At 49.1% G+C, this 22,552-nt stretch overlaps 1 protein-coding gene across 1 annotated transcript in view; it reads right to left on the reverse strand.

Annotated features, from left to right (window-relative positions):
* Positions 1-6: 6 nt before the first annotated feature.
* RABL6 (RAB, member RAS oncogene family like 6) overlaps positions 7-22,552 on the reverse strand; it is a 58,197-nt gene continuing 35,651 nt past the window's right edge. The window contains exons 9-15 of the mRNA XM_035891902.1: positions 19,181-19,539; positions 16,782-16,947; positions 7,895-8,107; positions 6,874-7,219; positions 4,340-4,511; positions 2,504-2,553; positions 7-1,895 (exon numbers count right to left, since the gene is read on the reverse strand). Coding sequence (XP_035747795.1) covers positions 1,698-1,895; positions 2,504-2,553; positions 4,340-4,511; positions 6,874-7,219; positions 7,895-8,107; positions 16,782-16,947; positions 19,181-19,539 — 1,504 coding nt within the window. The 3' untranslated portion in view covers positions 7-1,697. The remainder of the gene's footprint in view (positions 1,896-2,503; positions 2,554-4,339; positions 4,512-6,873; positions 7,220-7,894; positions 8,108-16,781; positions 16,948-19,180; positions 19,540-22,552) is intronic.

Consider the following 22,552-nt stretch of genomic DNA (forward strand, 5'->3'; position numbering starts at 1 on the left):
GGAATGCTCAGGGAAGTGGGCAAATGCTAATGGCAAACAGACCTGAACAGCTCATGCAGCAAAGAAACCCAGCTGGTTTTATAGTGAATTGGTTGCAAGTGCATTTGGGGGGCTGGGGGAAAGAAAAATGGAGCAGGTAACTGCCTGCTGGTCAAGACGACTCTGGAGTAGATAACAGATCAAAAGAACACCTCGCTGTATAGGAATGTAGAAGGAAACCCCAGTTTGGAATTCACAGTTGACGTTTCACAACAAAAAGGGGAGAGGGAGAACAAAACCAAACCTCAAATCAACCTGCAAGCAATGGGGTAATGTAGTGCACAGAACCTGGAGGAGCTTCACCGCCTGAGCTGTGAAAGGGACACCAGAACCAAAACAGAAGGGGGTACGGAGAAGGAACAAGCTCCACCAAACATGGGGGCTGCTCAATGAGACACAGGCAAGTGCGAAGGGCTGGCCTGCAGTGCCCATCCAACGGCAACTGATGCTGCTGAGCAGGTACCAATCCATGGGTTTAAGTTCAAAGTAAAAATTAAAAGGCTTCCCAAACTCATGGGATAGGAGGAGACTCTCCACTTGGGGCAGGGAAAGCAGCACGCTGGCTGCTGGGAGGCTCAGCCAGTAAACATGGCTGCAGTACTGACGGAGGCTGGACCAGGAAGGACGATGTGTGAGCTACAGTGGTTGTCCCTCTCCGTGTAGAGAGGCAGCCGGTGTTTTTTTACAGCGTGACTGCAAAAATGCCTGAGAAGCAAATGCCTTGCCGTGCTAACACGTCCCTGTAGACAGTTCTGAAGCTCTGGATATCTTCATTTTCACATGAGAGTCATGTCCCTGAGAGGTACCGAAGGGAGGGGATTCTCGTATATGCAAATTCAAGGGTGGGAAATGCAGAAAAGCACTGATTTTCCTCTCTTTTTCAGGTTAGCTTTGCACTTTGTATTGTTTTCCCAAACTGCATAGCAGCTTACGTGTAGTGTCTGAGACACTGGGGCCACGGAAATCAATGGGGCTTCATGAATTCCAACAGCAGCACCAGTGAGTGTTAATTAAGCTGCTGTGCAGAAAGGTCCCGTTCAAAGGACTCCAAAAATCACACGCACTCGCTCACCCTGGCCCCGTGGCTGCTGCTTTAGAGAGCTGTACCATAGCATGATCTGCTCGATTCAAAGCTCATCAACTGCTGGGTGGAGCAATGGCCAACACCACTTTTCTCATTAAAAAAATAGGAAGGATAAAAAGTTAAAGACTTGAGACAGGCGAGCACGATGCATTCATGCGGCATGTTTTGTTGCACTCCTCGTAACAAGACAGGAATTTCAGGTGTGCAGGAGTGGAATATAGCAGGGGCGGAGCAGGGGGCAGGTCCCCCTCACCTCCCACACCTGCCAACTACCCAACAGGGCATCTCTGGAAAGAGAAAAAACAACAGCCTGGAAGTGGGCCTGGAAACTGCCCCCTGAGCTTTCCCCTTACTCAAGTACATCTCAGCTGGATTTTCATTGTGTAACGAATGCACCAGAACAGCACACACAGATGCAAAGCTTTTGCTTTTGTTTCGCCAGCTCTGTTTTGAGAGAATATATGGCAAACGGCCAAAGCTTTACACATCTGCACCTGTCCTGGTGGGTGTGACTTGTAAGAAAAGATGGAGACAGCCACGACAGAAGAGTCCGCTGGGCGTACATGCGGCCAGCCTACAGCTCCTCATAGTCCCCACCTCCTCGTGGCTTGCTCATGCTGGCTCCTCCTCCTCCGAGAAAAGCCTCAAGTTCATCTATTTCATTGTTTTTCTCCTTGCTCTTTTTCTTCTTTTTCTTTTTCTCTTCTTTGCTGTCCTCCTTCTCTTTGCTCTTCTTGTGTTTGCTCTTCTTTTTCACAGACTTCTCCTCTTCCTGCGAAATGAGAACATTTTCATTAGTAAATCCTCTGAGCACACCAGTAGCCCAACATTTATCGTCCTGAAACTTGGCTCTGATGGGAACCTTACTTAGGGTGAAGTATCTACTACCAAGGCTGGCTTGGAGTTAATTCCAGAAGACCCTTCTGTGTGTTTGGACAGAAGAGAGGAAGGACCATCTGGTTTATATGTAGCACTGGTCTGCCAGGCAGTTTGTGCCGACCATACCACAGTATGGGACGGGCAGAAATGTCAGAGACAAAGCCTCCTGCAGACTTCCCGCGCTGCCTCTCAGATTAGGTCTGCTGGGGACACCCCTCTGCTTGGAAAAAGCCGTGGAGCCATCAACAGGCTCAGCCCAGCAGAGATGCACTGCTCTATTTAGTCCTGTAATCTGCAAACTCACACACCGCCTTTTCAAAATTCAACTGTTCTAAAAGGCTTGCTTTTGAGCTGCGATGTGGGTAATGGTCTGCAGAGCCTGGGAGGCACAGATCAGGCTGTAGGATGAAAGAATGGAAGGAAGAGTACGCTGGAGAAGGCCACCCCTCTCCTTGGCTGGTAGCGAACACGGCAGACCAGCTCTGAGGAATTCAATAGTACCTCTTTGCTTTTCTTTTTCTTCTTCTTTTTCTCCTTAGATGGTTGTTTATCTGCTCAAACAAACAAAAAAAACCAACATTGTTTTTAATCAATTTAAACTAAGAGATGCAATTCTGCCCTGCCCCAATTTCTGAGAACAAAATGCTCCATCCTGGAGCCATGTGCCAAGGCAATCCCGACTCTTCAGGACAAACTGTGCCCCTACAGAAACCGACACAGGCCCCAGCAGTGACACCCTAACCTAACCATACACACCTGGGTTAGTTATGAGCATTCCATTATCTGTATTATTCTGTGTTACGAACTGACCTGGGCATTCACTGTATCACAGCTACTACGAAACAAATGCAGAGACCAGCTCTACAAACTGGTCCAAGGGCCAAACTGGGGACCAGATTATAATTTCCAGAACTGAAGAAGAGCTCCTGGGAACAATTTCTCGCTGACCACTACCTATTCAAAGGCAGACAAGACTCTCACCAGGCACGGTTTGTGCTTCTGTCAGTCGAGCTAGCAATGGAAGGACTGTTCCGGACATAGCATCAGCAGAGAGGAGCACCCTAGCAGGCTAGCACTCGCTGCTGTTCAAATTGTGCATGGAAGTTCTATCACCACGAGGCCAAAGCATCAGTGCTGCAGCCCTGCTCCACAGGGGTGGCTACTTTCATGGTATCGAATGAGTCCCAGAGTCCGTCACTGTCAAATTATTTGTCCCAGGTTACTGTGGTCAATGACTTGGCTGCTAATTAGGCTGCTGAATGTCTACTGCCTTTGCAGAAAAACTCCTTGAACAGGAGAGTGTCTACTTGGCTGCTTCACAGAAGGGTTTATAACTGCACCACGTTTCACGTGTGGTATTTGTTTGCCAATCTGACCTACACATTCTTTTCCTTGGTTGATCTGTAAATACACGTCAGCCATGGAGAAGTCTAATTGCTGGTCAAGCTCCAACTGACTGACTACCAAGACATGTTTTTGTATTTATCCCAGAAAGAGGAGATAGGAGGAACCCAGGCTGAATTATTAAAGATGCTAAACCAAAGTTAAATTATTGGCCTGGGCCTCTGCAGATGCACTTCTAGCTATTTCAAGCTGTGCTGCTCTGCAGCTCAAAGCAACAAGCCAATGAAGCCATCACAGCCTGTGACACCTTGCTTACACTTGTGGAAGAGCTATTCAAAGAGATCTCTCTCTGGTGCTGCTTACAGCTTTTTTTCCCCTTAAGTCTTTAACTTCTCATCTTTCATGGTGACATCAGGGGCAGATCTATCGGAAGTTGCTCTGCAGTAATGCCAAGACAGCAGAAATTATTTGTGCGAGTAAGATTTGTTCCCTTGGGGGATGGGGTAAAAAAAGCCAAAACAACCCAGCCTGAGGAATGCTTAGATTGGGATCAGAACCCCACCCCAGCTTTCCCAAAAATAGAAGAGCAAATTGGCAGGGTATGTCAGAGCATTTTGCTCAAATGGGTCCAAAATCTTGAGGGGGTGGGCACTGCAACGCTGAACAGCACTTCCTAGGCATGCAAGGCTAAGCAGGCAGCGTTATACAGAAGCAGCTTGCAAGGGATGTGCTCCTGCTTCCAGCTGGGACAGAAATAATACATGGCTGATGCCCCAGACGAGCCCAGTTCTCCCGCTCCCCAGGGGGAAAAACTTAAAAGAAAGTTATTTATGCTGTGTTAAACCACATTAGAAACTCACATAGGGCACTGCATGAAGTTACAGGGTATTTTATTCAGTGCAAATTGGTTTGCTTACACCTGGAACCATTTTGGAAAAAACAGATCCCTGACAAACACAATCAGCAACAGTGGAAATAAGGAGTGACCTTTACCTTCCTCACTGCTCTCCTTGGGACCGGTTTCTTCCAAACCCAACCCAAAAAGATCTGAGTCATTTTTCAGCTTAAAGGAGTGCACTGTTGATTTCACAGGCTGGGGTGGCTTTGCCAACGAAGTATCGTCATCAGATATTTCAGAGAGATCTTCCCGGACCGGGAATTCATCCTAGAGACAAGAAAAGGCAGACAACAGAGACAAATCTTTCAACCAAAATCTCTAAGCATTCTCTATACAAAAACATCAGATGTCAGCAGGTGGGGAGGAGGGAAGGCAACAGTAGCTGAACTGAGCTGTTATTGCCTGGAAATCAATGCCCTTGATCTTATAAGCACTATCTATTTCTTGCCTTGGTGAAATGTCTCGGTAGCATTGGTCCTGGGAAGTGTGCTCTGATAACTTAACATTTGTGCCACCAAAATCAAATTTCTGACGTAAAAGGATTAAATGAGACCTTCAACTGCATTAGCTCAACAGAATCAGCCTTTAACTGCCCTAGAGAGGCACCTCTGTTTTGGGGAAAATCAAATCTAACGGGCTGAAAACTCACCTCCAGACCTGACAGACAAAACCTTTTTCCCATATAGCTCTGTGCGGTCTCACGTGCCAGAGGCAACCTGCAGCAGGGCCAAGGAAGCGCCTGTGTTTGCAGAATAACTCCCTTCATCGAGACAAAAGGGAATGCGCTCCCAGGGCAAATTTGCCCCTTCAATATAGGCTAAAACCCAGGATGCTGCAGAGACTGGATATCACCCAAAAATCCCCTGTCTGTGCATGGTGGGAATGGAAATGAAGCTCAACGATCTGATACTGGCTAACTGATCCTCTTCAGAATTCATTAACCACCCTTTCTCTACATCCTCCGTACTGACCGAACATGGCCTTGCTCTGCGGCTGACCTAGGCAATGCCCCCACTCCTCCTTGCTAATGGTGGGGCTTTTACTGCTTTGCCTGACTGGTAAACCTTGAACTTGAAAAGCATTTGTGGGGCATCTCCCTGACACTGTCGCAATGCTCCCTCATAAACCCCGTTTCTCATCATTGCATGCTAAGAAAGTAAACTTGCTGCAAATACTTTTGCTTTCATATTAAAGTGCCAGGAAAAGCAGGTATCGAAACTGCTAAATGAATGGAGAATTCCTTAATAAACAGCATAACAGATAGGCAAGGTCAAAGAAACTGGGACAACTGTCCTTTCTGCAGGATTCTGGAATGATGCAAACACATAAACCACTCCTGAATACCAGCTAAGCCAGGCACCAGGTGTTCCCTGAACAGCGACTGCCCATCCCAAATCACAGTTCGTAGAGACTGCTCTGCTGGCTGCGAGTGCCAATCACTGAAGTCAGGTATTTCTAGAGCCACAGCAGCAAATTCACAGAATCATAGGATAATTTGGTTGGAAAAGATCATTGAGCCCACCACTAAACCCTGTCCCTAAGCACCTCCTCTGCCCCGGCTTTTAAATAGCCCCAGGGATGGGGACTCGACCCCTTCCCTGGGAAGCCCCTTCCAGGGCTTGACAGCCCTTTCAGGGAAGGAATTTTTCCCAATGTCCAACCTAAACCTGCCCTGGCACAACTTGAGGCCATTTCCCCTCATCCCATTACCCGTTCCCTGGGAGCAGAGCCCAACCTCCCCAGGCTCCCCCCTCCTGTCAGGCAGTTGTAGGGAGCCATAAGGGCTCCCCTCAGCCTCCCCTTCTCCAGGATGAACACCCCCAGCTCCCCCAGCCGCTCCCCAGCAGCCTTGGGCTCCAGACCCCTCCCCAGCTCCCTTGCCCTTCTCTGGACACGCTCCCGCCCCTCCATGTCCCTCTGGGAGTGAGGGGCCCAACCCTGAGCCCAGCATTCGAGGGGCGGCCCCACCAGTGCCCAGGACAGGGGCACGGTCACTGCCCTGCTCCTGCTGGCCACACCATTCCTGATACAAGCCAGGATGCCGTTGGCCCTCTTGGCCACCCGCTCCAAAGCAGAGAAGTTGCTTGTGTTTTCTCCACCTTTAATGCACGACAGATGCAGAGGGGGCTCCTGCTGCACCACGTGTTTGAGCAGACACCTGCAGGCAGCACTGAGCTGTACTGGAAAGCCCTGCTCAGGCAGATCTTCCTTCTTCAGTAAGGAGCTTTGCCAAGCAAATTTTTTTATGACCTTTTGATTGCTGGATTGACTGTAGGGAGCTCACTTGTTCTCTGGCATGCGCATACTTCTGCATGTTAAACTGGGTGAAAAACCATTAGATTTGTATTTCATACCTTCCCACCGCTGGACTGACCATGCTCTGGACTTGCTGAGAATAAACAGCGCATTAAGACCCATCAGCACAAACCTCGTTGCCGTGTGGCTTCAACAATCAGAGCATTAGTGGGTTTGTGCTTGTATCAATCTCTTCAGGTTGCTTAGCACCTGACTTGCTGCGACTGCAGCGGAGAGAGATGGGAGAGCAGATGAAAGCTCTGCTCAGTGAGATGCCTCAGCACCTCAAGCTCAGCTTTGCAGCAGCGCACGGCAATTCATGCATGCCATTTACCATTTTCTTCTTCTGGCTGTCAGAATCCTCACTTTCGAAGTCTGGGTCATCCATAACAAACGAGAGCATCTGAGTAGCTATTGGTCCCTCTTGATCACTCTCAGACTCCTCAGGCTTTTCCTCTTTGACCACTTTCTGCTTGAGAACATGTCCTTTGTTTTGGGAAGTGGTCTTTGGGGCCTGGACTGCTGCTGGGGCGGCAGCAGCAGCTGGCAGGCTAGCATTCAGCTTGCTGCTGCTATTTCTTTCGGACCCAGAACGTGGAGGTAAACTGTCAGGAGGCTTCGGGTCAGTTGCTTTGGTCAAAATTGCTTCATTCTGTGGTTTCAGAGAATTTCTGGAAGACCTGAGAAGAAAGAAACAAGTTGTCAGAGCCTGTCCACACTCCCATTCTGTGAAGCAAAGCACAAAGGCCAATAATAGCTGAGCCTGCCTCAAGGGCTGCAGTGTGTAGCTCAGGAGAGGCAGTTCATCCTAGGGGGGGTGTGTTCAAACACATACTACCCAGAGGCTGAAGGCGGCCCTCGTCCCTGAGGATGCTGATGCACAGGTGCCTGCGCCAGCAGGCCACGCCTGACTGTATCACCCATGGGATGTGGTATGTGGAGAATGTGATCCAGTTCATCGTTCTCCAGCGCAGGGTGTGGTGAATGACTTCCACTCCCCTCACCACAAGACTCGACCCCTTCGATCTTCTCACACCGCTATGAACAGATGTTCAGGCACTCAGTTACAGCTTCTTGTTCAAACTTGAGAAAAAGGCTGGGCCATTCCCAAACAGAAATGTACCTGTGACTACAGGAGCACAGTGCAGTGCTCCAAGGCATGCTACTTAGCGTGGTGCAGAAAACACTGCATAAAGCAGTCACACCTACAGTGAATACAGCCCCAGCTTACAGGTGAAGGAACAGGCTGATAGAGACACCAGGGTTTCCCAGAGGCTGCACAGAAGGCAGCGGCAGGACCAAGAAGAGGCTCAAGTTTGCCAGCACAACCCCATACTTCAGGCTGTGCTTCGTACCTTTTTTTTTCCTGCTCTGTATTGATGTCTTCATCAGGTATGAGTATGACCTTAGGGTCCTTCATCTCTTCCTCTTCCTCACTGGAGAGGGTGATGTTCTGGCTGGGCACCTGTTCTGCTGCCAGCACGGGTCTGCTGGGGATTCTGTCATCCAGATCCAGGTCGTCTTGGAAACCTGCCACCATGGGGTTCCCCCCAGGCGCCTCTCCGTCGCTGCAGAATAGACAATGATCAGACACAGCACCCCCAGGATGTGCTAGGACAGACACGCCTCCCCTTGAAAGCAGACTGCCGCTTGCCTAGCTTTTCTGGCCAACTTAGAATAGAATAGAATCGAATCAAATTGAGTCGAGTTGAGTCGTTTAGGTTGGAAAAGCCCAACCGTTCCTCTAACCCTGCCATCCCACTACTAAACCCTGGCCCTAAGCACCTCCTCTGCCCAGCTTTTAAATCCCCCCAGGGATGGGGACTCAACCCCTTCCCTGGGCAGCCCCTTCCAGGGCTTGACAGCCCTTTTGGGGAAGACATTTTTCCCAATGTCCAACCTAAATCTCCCCTGGTGCAACCTGAGGCCATTTCCCCTCATCACACCAGTCCTGATACAAGCGAGGATGCTGTTGGCCCTCTTGGCCACCTGGGCACACTGCTGGCTCCTATTCAGCCGCCTGTCGACCAACACCCCCAGGTCCTTTTCTGCCAGGCAGCTTTCCAGCCACTCTTCCCCACGCCTGTAGCGTTGCATGGGGTTGTTGTGACCCCAGTGTGGGACCCGGCACCTTCAGGGTGAACACCCCTCAGCCCGGGGCAGCGGCACTGCCTTCCTTCCCCTGGTATGCTGCCCTGCCGCTGCCCCGAGTGGGCTGCGGGGGTGGCACATGCCCTGTACAACATGGGCTGCAGACGGATGTGCCACACTGTGGCTACTACTGCTCAAGCCGAAAATAAGCGCCTGGAAAAGGTGAGCCTCAGTGCCACAGTGCAGCCTGTTGTTTCAGCTCTGTCAGAACACCTGTGGTCCAACACGCAAGGACCAGCCAATTAAACTGTGGGAATTGCCTGCCTTAATCCTCACATCCTGTAATTAAACCTGATCATATGCAGCCACTACTATGGGAATTCACTTGCAGCTATTAGCTTCCTGGAATTATTTCTATTTCTCTGGCGGTCCCTGAAGCGGGCAGCTACCCAGGCACCATAACCATGCTTTAACATTCCCCAAATTCAATTAACTTAAGGACACACTTTTAGAGCTCAGAGTCTACCAGACTCCCTGGATGTAACACAGTTATGTGTTCAGAGGCATTCTGATAGAGAGCTTCACAGCTGAGGATTCTTGTCTGAATGTCCCCAGGACTCAACAATTTTAATACTTTCTGAAGGATTTGCTCATGTCAGGAATATAGATGTTCTCCCCAGCCTCAGCTGATGAACCTTTGCATCACCTTTCCTCATTCTATTTGCTTTATCTGCGACAGGTACCCAGCTCCTTCCTGATAACCTCCAGTACACAACAGCCGCTGCCCTTTCAATGACTCCACATGGATTGTACAAACATGGCCTTCATTTTTACGCAGAGACAAAAAAAAAATTATTATAGCTTGGGGCAGATTATATTTTAGAGGCACAAAAGGAATCACAAAAGGCGGCGTTCCCAGTCACTAGCATACAGGCAGCACTGGAAGAAACAGCAGAGGATGGTGTGCTGATGGGATGGGAAGCGCCGAGGCCCTAATGCAGTCCAGCTCTTCTTACGGCTAGTTACTGGTTTACAAGTTAGTTTTAAAGAATTAATACATCTGCCAATAGATAATGGAGTTACTTGTGACACAGGGGACACCATGCTTGTGACAGCCGGTGCAGCATGTTGAGAGTGATTACAGCCCCTGCTTGTCTGGGTTAGAGTGCTAAGATCAGGGCTATCATCCACTTCCTCCATCTGCTTTTGGTGTGGACCCCTCTGCTTTCAGGACTTGCAGTGCAGCTCCTGGCTAAGCAGAGAGGCAGGCTGCTGAAGAGCCCCTTCATCATTAACACTGCTGCTCTCATACTGAGCCAGAAAAGAGGCACACAGCCCATCCCACACAAAGGGGAAGAAAACTGGTGCCCAAACCACCCTCCAAGGCTGGAGGAATTACAAGCGAGTGATTTCGGAGGTCTGTGAAGCACTGGCAGGGTTTCCTCTTGAAATGCGCTGAAAAGAAAATGGGGTTGCGTCCTAAAAACGTCAGGACATTATTCTGAATTAGTGACACTGCATTTCCTTAACATGTCACTACCCTATGAAGCACAGGGGCTCTTCAGAGATTGCTGCCACTGTCCTGCTACTGCACACCATCTGAGACTCGCAGCCTTTAAAGCATTCTGCATCCGAACAGAACATCCATGTGTGTACACACAGCCGCGTAAAGTGGGTCATCTCACTTGCAGTGCATACACTGCCTCCATCTATAACTTCCAAACAAATTGCAGAGTGACAGCTTAAGAGGAAAGCAATGGAGTGAATATACATCAGGAAAATCACTGCTGCAGTATAAACAAGGTCTGACGATGCAAAATTAGTATCAGCTTGCGGTCCCGAGGTTCCAGCTGGAAAGAATTCAGAGCATGCAGAAACAAGCACATTGCACCACTCTCTAGTGCTTGACACGCTGCCAAGCCTGCGTTAGTGTTAAGCCAACGTGTTTGCAGGCACAGGTACCCACCAAAACCGACTACGCTCGCCAAGGTCTGCGTCTGAGCTACTGATCAAAGAGCACATCGGGGTTTCCTCAGCGAGCCCTCAGTCGTGTACACAGAACGGCTGCTGGTGATGAAACAAATCCTGCTGCAACCCAAGTGCATGGTCTCAAACCTGGACCGACCGTGTGCCGCCAGCCCTGCCGTGGGGACAGCGGAGCCAGCCCCGCGGGCAGCCAGCAGCATCCTCTTGCCACATCAGTTTTTGGGTCTAGAGAAAGAGGAAAAGGCCAAACTTGAATAAAGCGGATAAGCTGCAGGAAGCACACACCACAGGATGAGCCTGTGTGACCATATTCTAGGAGATGGGGGGCTTCTAGTGTGAACCAAACAGTGCCCTCAGCTTCTCTCACTTGGTCTAGTGCAGCTGGGTACCTCTATATAAATAACAGATGCCATACAAGCCAAGAACCCCTTCAAAGCCTTTCAGATATGAGGACAAGGAAATCTAATAAATGTTTAAGAAAAACATCTAGTGATGCTGAGAAGATAGAACAGGAATACTATTAGGTACAGCACAAACTCGCTTTCAGACACCTACAGCCCACCCATGGACCTAGGCCAGCCTGGCCCAGCAGGAGGGACAAGGGGAGCCTGTCTGGAGCCAGATTAGCTCCTCTGGTACAGCCGCATACGCACTGGCTCAGGGCATCAGGCTAAAGAACAGCAAATTAAGTTCTGAAACAGCAAATTGGGACACTGAACTGCCTTCCTAATTAACCGGTACAGAAACTGATTTGGGGAGTTCTCTTTATTGCAAACTAGAGAAACATAACATGCCGTTAAACAAAACCCAGGACTCCATTAATCTCTGTAGATCTGTGCTGGGAATTAGCTATAGCAACACCAAGAGACATCAGTAAGTGCAGAGTCTCGGCAGCTCTCTGATCTTTGGGCAAGAGCAGCCCTGCTCCACAGGCATGAGCTCATTCCTTGCTGCTAGCACACTTCAGGGAAAAAAACAGTGTTTTTTCTAACATTAGTGCTCCACGTCAACTCTTGCCCCATTGTTTAGAGACATTATGGGGCAGGGAATGGGAGATGTTCACATGACATCATTGCAAAAAAATCAAGAACTCCCTACGTCACCAAAATGGATGAAAAGTAGCAGACTTTACAGCCTCTTTCGGAAGCTCAGGGAGGAAAAAGCAAATTCTTACAACTGGGAGCAAACACCCCCATGAGTTCCAGAAGCAGTTCAGTTACACAGCATAACAGCCCACTTCCAAAGACCTTTCCCTCTTCCCCAGGGAGCTGCCCTCTACGTGAGAGAGCAGCTGGGGTGTGTGGAGCTCTGCCTGGGGATGGATGAGGAGCCAGCTGGAAGCTTACGGTTGAAGATTTAAGAGAGGAGAGGTAAAGGTGACACTACAGCGGGTGCCTGCTACAGGCTGCCTGACTAGGAAGAACAAGTGGATCAGGCCCTCTACAAGAAGATAGGAGCAGTCTCATGTTTGCAGGTAGTGCAAAGTCCTGTGCCTGGGGAGGAACAACCCCATGGATCAACGCACACTGGGGGTCACTCAGCTGGAAAGCAGCTTGGCAGAAGAGGGCCTGGAGGTCCTGGGGGATGCCAAGTTGAACATATGTCAGCAATGTGTCCCTGCCACAAGGAAGGCTAATGGCACCTTGGGCTGCGTTAGGCAAAGTATTGCCAGCAGGGTGAGGGAGGTGATCCTTCCCCTCTGCTCAGCACAGCTGGAGTGCTGCATCCCGTTCTGGGTGTTTCTTGGTACAAGAGAGAAGTGGGTACACTGGAGAGAGTCCAATGAAGGGCAGCAGAGCTGATTAAGAGATTGGAGCTTCTCCCACATGGGGAAGGACTCTCTCACGTGAGAGCTGGGCCTGCTTAGCCTAGAGAAGAGAGGCTTGGGGGGACCGTATCCATGGATTTAAATACCTGAAGGGGGGTGCAAAGAAGATGGAGCCAGGCTCTTTCCAGTGGTGCCCAATGACAGGACAAGAGGCAAGGGGCACAAACTGAAACACAGGAGGTTCCCTATGAACAACAGGGAACACTTTTTCACTGTGAGGGTGACCGAGCACTGGCACAGGTTGCCAGAGAGGTTGTGGAGTCTCCACTCATGGAGCAGCATCCAGCTTTGGGTGGCCCTGGTTGAGCAGAGGGGTTGGACCAGATGACCTCCAGAGGCACCTTCCAACCTCAGCCATTCTGCGATTCTGTGAACGTACCTGTCTCTGCTTCACATGTGAAACGTGCTGTGCACTAAGGTGTTCTCACATGAGCTGACTGCAAGACTCTTGGTTATGGACAAGGCAACTCCTCTTCTTTGGGTAAGAGAAGTAACTTTACAAATTCTCAACACTCAGCCATTCTTCTGCCATATCTTCAATGGCTCTTCAGTCTTGGAGCTTACAGTTGGTTACAGCACACCTTGAAGAAATGCTGGCAAGCTGCACAAGCCTAACGTTCAGACACCTGCTTAAAAATGTTCAGGAGACCTGAACGCATCTCTTTAGTATGTTCTCAGGCTTTGTTCCTCACTCACATGCAAGGGGAAAAGAGTTTCCAGTATTTCTTTTTTTAAAACCAATAAAGGCTCCATTAGCTTTGAGTGGTTTCACAGGAGAACTTTTGTGTTCTTTAGGTCAAATTTCTGCAGCAGTAGATTTTGTTGCAACTACAACAGCCTACTCACTGCAGTAGAAGCTGATTATTAGGGATGGTGCTTACAGAGCTCTTATGTTGCTCCTGGATATCATGGGGTTGTAACTGGCATCCCGAAGGAAATCAATTATTGCAGGTGATCGTCAGAACCCCATCTACATCTCTGAATTTCAGCACATCTCGCTTATTGTGGTAGGCCCTTTTTGGCAAGAAATGGAAGGTAAAACTGCCAGATCTCTGAGAAAACTGTGTGAACTATGTAAGAAACCAGAGCAATACGTGGATCCCAAGCTGCAGATGGTTACCACTGTCGTCAAAGGATGAAGCTGTGAAAAAGTGTCCTCTTCATGCTCTGTGAACGCCCAATGGCTCTTTCTGCCCCCAGCAGCTCATACGCACTGGAATGCCAATGAGACTGGGGACACAGCACAGAAGGGCGTCACAGCAGCCAAGAACATGACAACTCTACAACCAAGGAGCAGGGCTCTTGCACCGCTGTTTGTGATGTCTGGCTTTTTGTGTAGTTTAACACTTATTTGTGTCCAGTGGCTGGTGGTCTGGAGAAGAGGAAACGTTGTTAAAGATCCGGCCTCCTACTCACAGCTAAAGAAGTCTAAGGCCACTCCAGGACCCACTCCTTCAGCAAATCCCAGGAAGGTCAGGCTGGGCAATCCTGACGTTTACTTGTTAAACACAGAAAAATATCCCAGCTCAGCCGCAGCTGCGAGCAAGATGCTTTGTAGGCCAGCATGCTTCTAGCAACCACCACTTTTTTTTTCCTTTCTTTCTCTTTTTTTTTTTTTAATAAAACATCCACGTGTTCTGCTGTCACAAGGGATGATGATTCAGGCTGACCTGCATTAGACAGGCATCGAGCCTCACACACAGCACTGATTTCAAGTTGCTGTGGTTGAACTAGAGAACACTGAATCACGATAAAGATGTCAAGACGCAGAATCCACCACATTCACAGATCAGCTGTATCAGCCTTTAATTACTCTCCTGGTTAATCCAGTGTTGGTGACAAGAGGCAGCAGGCAAGAGGTGTTCTAAGCAGAGGGATGCAGAGCCTGTGAGCATGCTTAGGTCACCTCTTAAGTGACAGTCTGCTTTCAGACAGCTTGCTGCACATCCTCTTGTCTGAGCAGCTCAGTATATATAAACCCTTTTTCCTTTTTTTGGTTAAAAAACATCAAAGCCAGGAAAAGGAAAAAAAAAGAAAATAATAAAAAAAAGAAAATCCAGCCTACATCATAAGCACAGATCTCTGCCATTTGGAGGACAGAATTATAGAATCACAGAATCATGGAATGCTTTGGGTTGGAAGGGACCTTTAGGGTCACCCAGTCCAACCCCCCTGCATGAGCAGGGACTCCTTTAACCAGATCAGGCTGCTCACAGCCCTGTCCAACCCGGTCTGGAAAGTTCCCAGGGATGGGGCCTCCACCACTGCTCTGGGCAACCCCTCGCCGGCCACGCTGCTGGGGATGCAGCCCAGGATGAGGCTGGCTTCTGGGCTGCCAGTGCACATTGCCGGTTCATGTCCAGCTTTTCATCCCCTAGTATCCTCAAGTCCCTCTGGGCAGGGCTGATTCTCAACCCCCTCATCCCCCAGCCTGTATTGATACCGGGGGTTACCCTGACCCAGGTGCAGGACCCTGCACTTGGCCTTGTTGAACCTCATAAGGTTCACACATGCCCACCTCTCCAGCTTGCCCAGGTCCCTCTGGATGCCATCCCATCCCTCAGGTGTGTCAACTGCACCACTCAGCTTGGTGTCATCTGCAAACTTGCTGAGGGTGCACTTGATCCCACTGTCTACGTCACTGATGAAGATATTAAACAGCACCAGTCCCAGTATGGACCCCTGAGGGACACCACTCATCACCAATCTCCATCCAGACATTGAGCCATTACCCCTACTCTCTGGATGTGACCATCCAGCCATTTCCTCATCCAATGAACAGTCCATCCATCAAATCCATATCTCTCCCATTTAAAGAGAAAATGCTGGGAAGGAACATTAGAAATGGACAGAGAAAGGCACACCCTAAGACTTTTCTGGACTCTGCAGGCAAGTATGCACTGACACTCCCAAGGGAGCACGACCCTCTCCATCCTTCTTTCCGGCACCCCATTCAGCCATGTAGCGCCAACAAACACAAACCCCTCAGGAATGGCAGTACCAGGCCACAAAGGAGTCCAGCCATGCTTTGGGCCTCTGCAGTGGGAGAGTTTCATTAGGCAAAACATAATATCCCTGCAGAGTGCACTGTGTTCCAGAAAGAAAATACCTCAAATGTTTCAGCATGTTTGGCCAGAAGAGAAATCCCTTCCTGACCCAAAGCAACCCAGTGGTTTAAGACTGAGCACAAAGGCAAGACAGCAAAACCAGGAAGGTGATAACCAGCTTTTAGTGCTGTTCCTCATTGCCAGGGAGCAGTGTATATCATTAAATGGGAGACAACGGCCTGTACCACAGCCAGGAAGGCTTAGGGGCAACTAAATGCTCTGCAATCACTTTCTGAACAGTTCCAACAGGTTAGCTGGGCCCGAGCCATCATTCAGACTGCACATCCAGCTATATCCCTGTCTCACCCTCCCTCCATCCTCCTTTCCTTACCTTTCACTATCGACACGGTGCTTTGTCTGCAGTTTCCCTTTGTCCTTCTTGGTGTCATCTGCAAACTTGCTGAGGGTGCACTTGATCCCACTGTCTACGTCACTGATGAAGATATTAAACAGCACCAGTCCCAGTATGGACCCCTGAGGGACACCACTCATCACCAATCTCCATCCAGACATTGAGCCATTACCCCTACTCTCTGGATGTGACCATCCAGCCATTTCCTCATCCAATGAACAGTCCATCCATCAAATCCATATCTCTCCCATTTAAAGAGAAAATGCTGGGAAGGAACATTAGAAATGGACAGAGAAAGGCACACCCTAAGACTTTTCTGGACTCTGCAGGCAAGTATGCACTGACACTCCCAAGGGAGCACGACCCTCTCCATCCTTCTTTCCGGCACCCCATTCAGCCATGTAGCGCCAACAAACACAAACCCCTCAGGAATGGCAGTACCAGGCCACAAAGGAGTCCAGCCATGCTTTGGGCCTCTGCAGTGGGAGAGTTTCATTAGGCAAAACATAATATCCCTGCAGAGTGCACTGTGTTCCAGAAAGAAAATACCTCAAATGTTTCAGCATGTTTGGCCAGAAGAGAAATCCCTTCCTGACCCAAAGCAACCCAGTGGTTTAAGACTGAGCACAAAGGCAAGACAGCAAAACCAGGAAGGTGATAACCAGCTTTTAGTGCTGTTCCTCATTGCCAGGGAGCAGTGTATATCATTAAATGGGAGACAACGGCCTGTACCACAGCCAGGAAGGCTTAGGGGCAACTAAATGCTCTGCAATCACTTTCTGAACAGTTCCAACAGGTTAGCTGGGCCCGAGCCATCATTCAGACTGCACATCCAGCTATATCCCTGTCTCACCCTCCCTCCATCCTCCTTTCCTTACCTTTCACTATCGACACGGTGCTTTGTCTGCAGTTTCCCTTTGTCCTTCTGCGGGGCTGGGTCTTCTAGAAAGCTGTGGTCCAGGCTGTCATCAGGAACAAAGTCCTCCACGCTCTGCACTTTTGCAGGGGCTTCAGGGTGGGGAGGAGGAGTGGCAGCAGCAGGGTCTGAATGAGCAACAGTAGTTATAAAACACAGGGCTCACCCCAAGCAAGAGAGAAATTTGCTTTTTACAGATCTATCCTGCCCAGGGCCTCTTCAGCTGCAAAGCAGGACCTCAGCTACCCAGCAAGGGGAGAGGAAGGTTGTGAACAGGATACCCAAACCAGCTCAGAATCCTGCATGAAAGCATTCGCAGACCACACATGGCTGCTGTGGTTTAATACACACCAGGCTGACCCAGGCTCTTAAATAGCCTGAAAAACTCTCTAGCACGGTAGCTGACTCCGTTCTACAGCGAACGCTATGACTGACTACACCACAGCCAGATTTCATACCTCTGCTGTGAGCACCACTCCTGTCTGATGTCCCTTCATTATTCCCTTGCCTTTTCCAGACTGTTCAGTTCACCCACTCACCTCCTCTCGCTCTTTCAACTGTAACTGTCAAAGGCAGGATTTTTCACACTGTGCTTTTAGATGCCCTGTGTAACCAAAAGCTCAACAGCTACTGCAAATAGAGACTTTAATATTGCTTATTTGTAGAGACCCCATCTTTAAGGCATGAGGATGAAATCTCACTAAATTAACATAAGCAAGAAGCCTAAAGCGATTAACCTTTTCAGAATTTTCAATACTCCACCTTTTTCTTCTGTCCGGACTGCACTTCACATCCAGGCTCTGTTCTTTTGGGTGAACACAATTTCTATATTTTTTTCTAGATTTTGCTCTACTGGTACAGCTTTTAAATCACTTTTGCATACAAATAACACTATTCCTAATGCCACAGAATAGCATTGGTGTAAGAAAAAACACAGCCAAAAGAATTACTACTGCAAGACTTCAAGGGAATGCTTAAATGGCAGCTCTCACAAAAAACAACTATGACTTTGTGACAGTGATTTTTCAACTGCTTTCCAGTTAGCTGGGCCCTAGGTATGTTCCAGTAGAGGCGCAGACCCTTGGCATGCTCCGTAATTTAAGTCATGCTGACAGATCAGCTTTTCCTAGCTACCATTTGCAACCCTCCTAAAAAGCACCCTTGAGATACCAGGACCACAGGCCACAAGCCTAAAACAGTTCTCAAGCTAAGTCATACATTTAAAGAAAAAAGAAGAAAAAATGCAAACCAACAAACCCCAAAGATTCTAACACTGGTAGCAGACCACTTGTCTTTTTTCTGCATATCAATATGACAAAGGGGTTTTTTATTGACAAGGGATTTCTAACATTTGCTCCTCCTTGTTTGTTTTTTTCTTTACGGGTAGGAAATGGTAAATAAAGCAAAATGGGTGTACTGTGTCACACCTGATAACGGATTCAGGATGCAGAACATTGTGTGCAGATCTAAACCGGAAAGATTTCAATATCTGAAACTGCAAACCATGTTCCCAGCACCTCCTCCTTTCTTTCTGTGGGTGTCTTGAGAGCTCTAGGGATTGACAGTTTGAGAGGGAAGGTATTTCCAAAGGTTGATTCAAACTATGTCATGCTAATGATTTTTAGGCAGAGCCAGCTCTGCAGCTCCAGTTAGCTTCACAAACAAAGTGAATGTGACAGGCAAATTAAGGTCCAGATCAGTAAAAGTACATGCAACAAACCCCTCGATGCTTCTGCCCTGCAACTTTGTCCGGCAGGGGTCTGGACTGTGCTGCTCTGCTCCATTGTGTACCAGCACTAAAGAAGAAGTCAGGGTGGGCTGCCCTCCTCCTCAGACCATCTCTGAAGGAGCATATTTCCCCAGAGGGGAATCCGCTGCAGAGCCTGGACTTATGTGATCATTTCTGGCTGAATAACCTTTAAAACCAGCACTCTGTTGTTCTCTGTTAACACAGAGGAGCCCCTTTGAGCTGCCAGACTTTTGTGAAGACAGAGCTTCAAATAGCTTCTCTAACAATTTTCTTGCTATTCAAGAGGCATACACACTCCTGGTAAGAAGCTGACAGTTCTTTTATTAGCGTCCTCTGCATGTTCAGTACCTTCCTCCTGAAGCACGATACGGTCGCCACCCAGGTGGCTGGACACAGTCCGCATCCAAGCCCAGCAGAGACCAACCAAAATGCCAATCAGGAGACAAAATAGAGAGTGACAGCACAGCTCTCCTTGCATACACATTGCACACACTGGGAGCCCATGATCTGCAGACACCTGTCTGCTCAGCCTCTTGCAGGGAAAAAAATGAAAGGAAAACAGAAATGCCCAGAGGTGACACCCAGCCTAGACACCACACTCTGTCACCTACCTGGCTGGGGAGGAGAGGGCTCTGATGCAGGAGACGTCCCAAACAGACGTGAAATAATGCTGCGCTTTGGAGGCGGGACTGCAGCTGGAGGTGCTGGGGAGGCTGTAGCTGGTGGAGGCGCGTGTGGTTGCTGGGCCTCAGGTGCAGGCACTGGTGAGAAAGATGGGGGCGGTTCAGGAGAGATGGTGGAGCTTGTAGAAAGCGGCTGCGGCGGCTGCGGGGTGCCAGGGCTGGAGCTGCCCGTTGAAGTGGAGCTCGGAGGTACTATGGGTGACTGGGAGCCAGAGGAAGGGCTTTGCCCATTAGTTGTTAGTGGCGATGTGTGTCCTCGGCTTCGGGCTTCCATCATTTCAAGGAAGCTGCAGGGAAGATAAATTGCAAACAGAAGGAATTGAGAAAACACGCTCAACAGAGCACTGAGCACAACGCCGGGCTGCTTTGGCCATCTGCTGAGCTGGGAGGGTACAGGTCTGCTTTTGGTGATGCTGTGACTCCCTGGGCCACAATAAATCCGGTTCAACCATGTGAGCTAAACTCACCTGGTCTGCATTGAGGTGTGGAGAATCCCAACCTGTTTTGTACTGCAGGATGAAACCTCCATTTGCAGTGCTGCTGGGAACTCCCTGGATAGACAGGCTATAATACGCCAGGGCTTGAAATGCAACCTTAAGCCAGTTCTTGGACATATGTCTCTAAGGGAGTAAGTGCTACAAGGAATGGCACATTTTTAGATTCAGCAGAAGAGATCAGAGCGTTCAGGAAAACTCACATGCTATAAAAACCGCTGCTTTCAGCCAAGAATGGATTTAAGAGGAGAATCCTTGAACGTCAAAAGAAAAGAGTTGTCCGGAGGGCTTGCAGAGGACTGACTGCACTTATCCCTCTCGCATCTAGGTAGTCTCTCCCCCTGCACATGCTCCTCCTCTGTGTCGGGGGCAGTGAAGCCAAGCAGCAGAAGCTCTGAAGCAAGTTGTGGTCCTGGCTGGATTCCTGACTGGAAGAGCAATAAAGTCTGCACTGCTAGAGAGGGTGAAATGCTTTTCAAAAGGGAAACCAAGCCTGGTCCTGCTGCAGTCTCCTTCATCAGCCCCTTTGGTTAGCAGTCTTTTCACAAGCTGTATGCAAAGGAATACTAAAGTAAGCCAAGCTTTTCCTATGAAATGGTCTCAAAGTAAGATCTGCTACATGCCGCACATCTGAGAGAGATAAAGAGGACACCCAAAGTGAAGTATCACGTATAAAATCTAGCACATGTCACAGTCTTGCCTCTTATTTTGTTAAGCCTAATGAATTTGTGCACAGACGCTCTGGGTTCAGTTGCTTCTGCAGGACAGACAGACTCCGTTGTGCTCCAGGCAATGACTATGTCAAAACAGACTCCTCTCCCATACAGACCACAACCTCATCCTTCAGGGACTTGAGCCAGACACCTTTGCCGGAATGACTGCTAAGCAGAAGGCAAACAGCAGGGGCTAAAAGACTCTAAACCCCTCGAGATACCATTTCCTACTTTAAGGAACAACCTGATATACTTTTAAGGAACAAACTAATATACTTTGTGACCAGCAGTGTCTGGAGCCCTAGAGAACAACATCTCCAGGAAGCTGTTACTTGAATTGGCAAACCAGGAGTCCTTCCTAACTAAGGAACTGGCTAAAGCGGAGACAAAGGGTAGCACTAAAAAGCAGTATTTGCTAGGAGAGAAATCCTTGGTAGAGTTCCTTGAGGATTAGCCTTGAGATATATCTCAGCATTTCAATGAAATGGCACAGACATCAGGGAAATGCTCATGAGGTTGCAAGTTGGGAGGCAGCATCAACGTAGAGGAGGACAGGGACAAGACACAGAAAGAACTGGATCATCCTCAATAACAGAAATGGGAAGAAATTCCACAGTACAAAGGAAAGAGTCATCTGCTGAAGGGGTAAGAAAGAAATATTCTTGCTCCAAGTTCACCAAATGAGAATGGCTGGGAAAGACTGGCCTCAGTTATTCCAGAAGACTGGACTCAAGGCTGCAAACCCAATGCTGCCTTGCAGGAGCAGAAGAGGAGCCTGGCTGTCACACGGCTGCCTACTGCCTGTCCTCTGAGACCGCTGTCAAGGCACCTAAGGCGAGGCTTATCTGCTTATTCCACCCAGCAGACTGGCTCCGGCAGAGCTGAGCGCAGAGCATGCGACAGAGCATCCACTCCGGCATCCTCCCTCCCAGGGGACTGGTGGCTGGGGTGAGCTGTGCAACAATGCGTTCCACTGAAAGTGATGCATGATTTGTCATGCATCAAAGAGAGAACATAGAGGAGCTTAACTCTTGCGCTAAGCTCTGCTTGCTCCGAGGTCGTATTAGGTTTCTCTGGAAGGTGCACAATGCATCAGGCACAGCACAGGAATATAACAGTGCATTTTCAATGCATCTCTGTCACTGCACTGCAGGGCCAAGCACATCAGTCCTTTCTTGAGGAGGGTTTGCCACGCATGCCATTCAGCACCCCTCGAGGCAGGCTACGCAAGGCATCTGTGGTGAGGGAAAGATAAATCAAGGGTACCTGCAGTTCAGACTTCGTCCAACAAAGCGAATGCTCTGAATCCACAAAGTCGTGTGAATTGCTGTGGCCTGAAAAGCCATCCACGAGACTTGTCTGCACAGGACACATGGCTCTGCAGATCCAAGCCAGAAGCACTGAGTGCTAAATTCTGTCATCCCTCCCCTCTGAGCTTTGATTCAGGGCTCCTGGCGAGCTGAAGGCAGGATGGCTGAATAGCTCTGCTTTGTGGTACTCATTCTTCTTCCTCCCAAGCCCCACTCAGGGTTAAAGACTTCTGCCTTCCAACTGTGAAGAGAGATTAATCCCAGCTGATCTACATGCACCCCTGTTCCTGTTTATAGCAACAGCGATCCTGGCTGGAAGGCCCGCAAGCTTGCTCACTGCCACAGCCAGCATCCAAGATACGGATGCGGCCAGACAGGAGCGCTGCTCGCTCCCCTGGCTGAGCTGAGCTCCCTGCCTGCCTATCTGAGCACCCAAATCACCAACACTACGCAAAACCAGAACCAAACAACCTCTGAGTCTCTGGTCAGGACACTGGGTTCCACCATGGAGGCAACTGGGTGACTCAGGTATGATAAGACGATTGTACACTGAAGGCACAAGGATCCTCTATTAAGTACGTACAAAATAGGCAGTCATTTTGGGGTACAGAATATGAAGCTCCAAGAGTACATAAAGGTGTACCCAACAAAGTGCAGGACGCTCCTTACAATACTGGGGTATTTGAAGATTTACTGTACTTTGTACTACCAAGGCTGCCCGTTTTGGAAACAACCTGCTTTGTTCTGGGCAGGCAGCCAGCTCCAGAGGCAGGGAGGGCTGCG

This window comes from Egretta garzetta, unplaced genomic scaffold (assembly GCF_000687185.1).
Source record: "Egretta garzetta isolate BGI_Z169 unplaced genomic scaffold, ASM68718v1 scaffold143, whole genome shotgun sequence".
Classification (NCBI taxonomy): domain Eukaryota; kingdom Metazoa; phylum Chordata; class Aves; order Pelecaniformes; family Ardeidae; genus Egretta; species Egretta garzetta.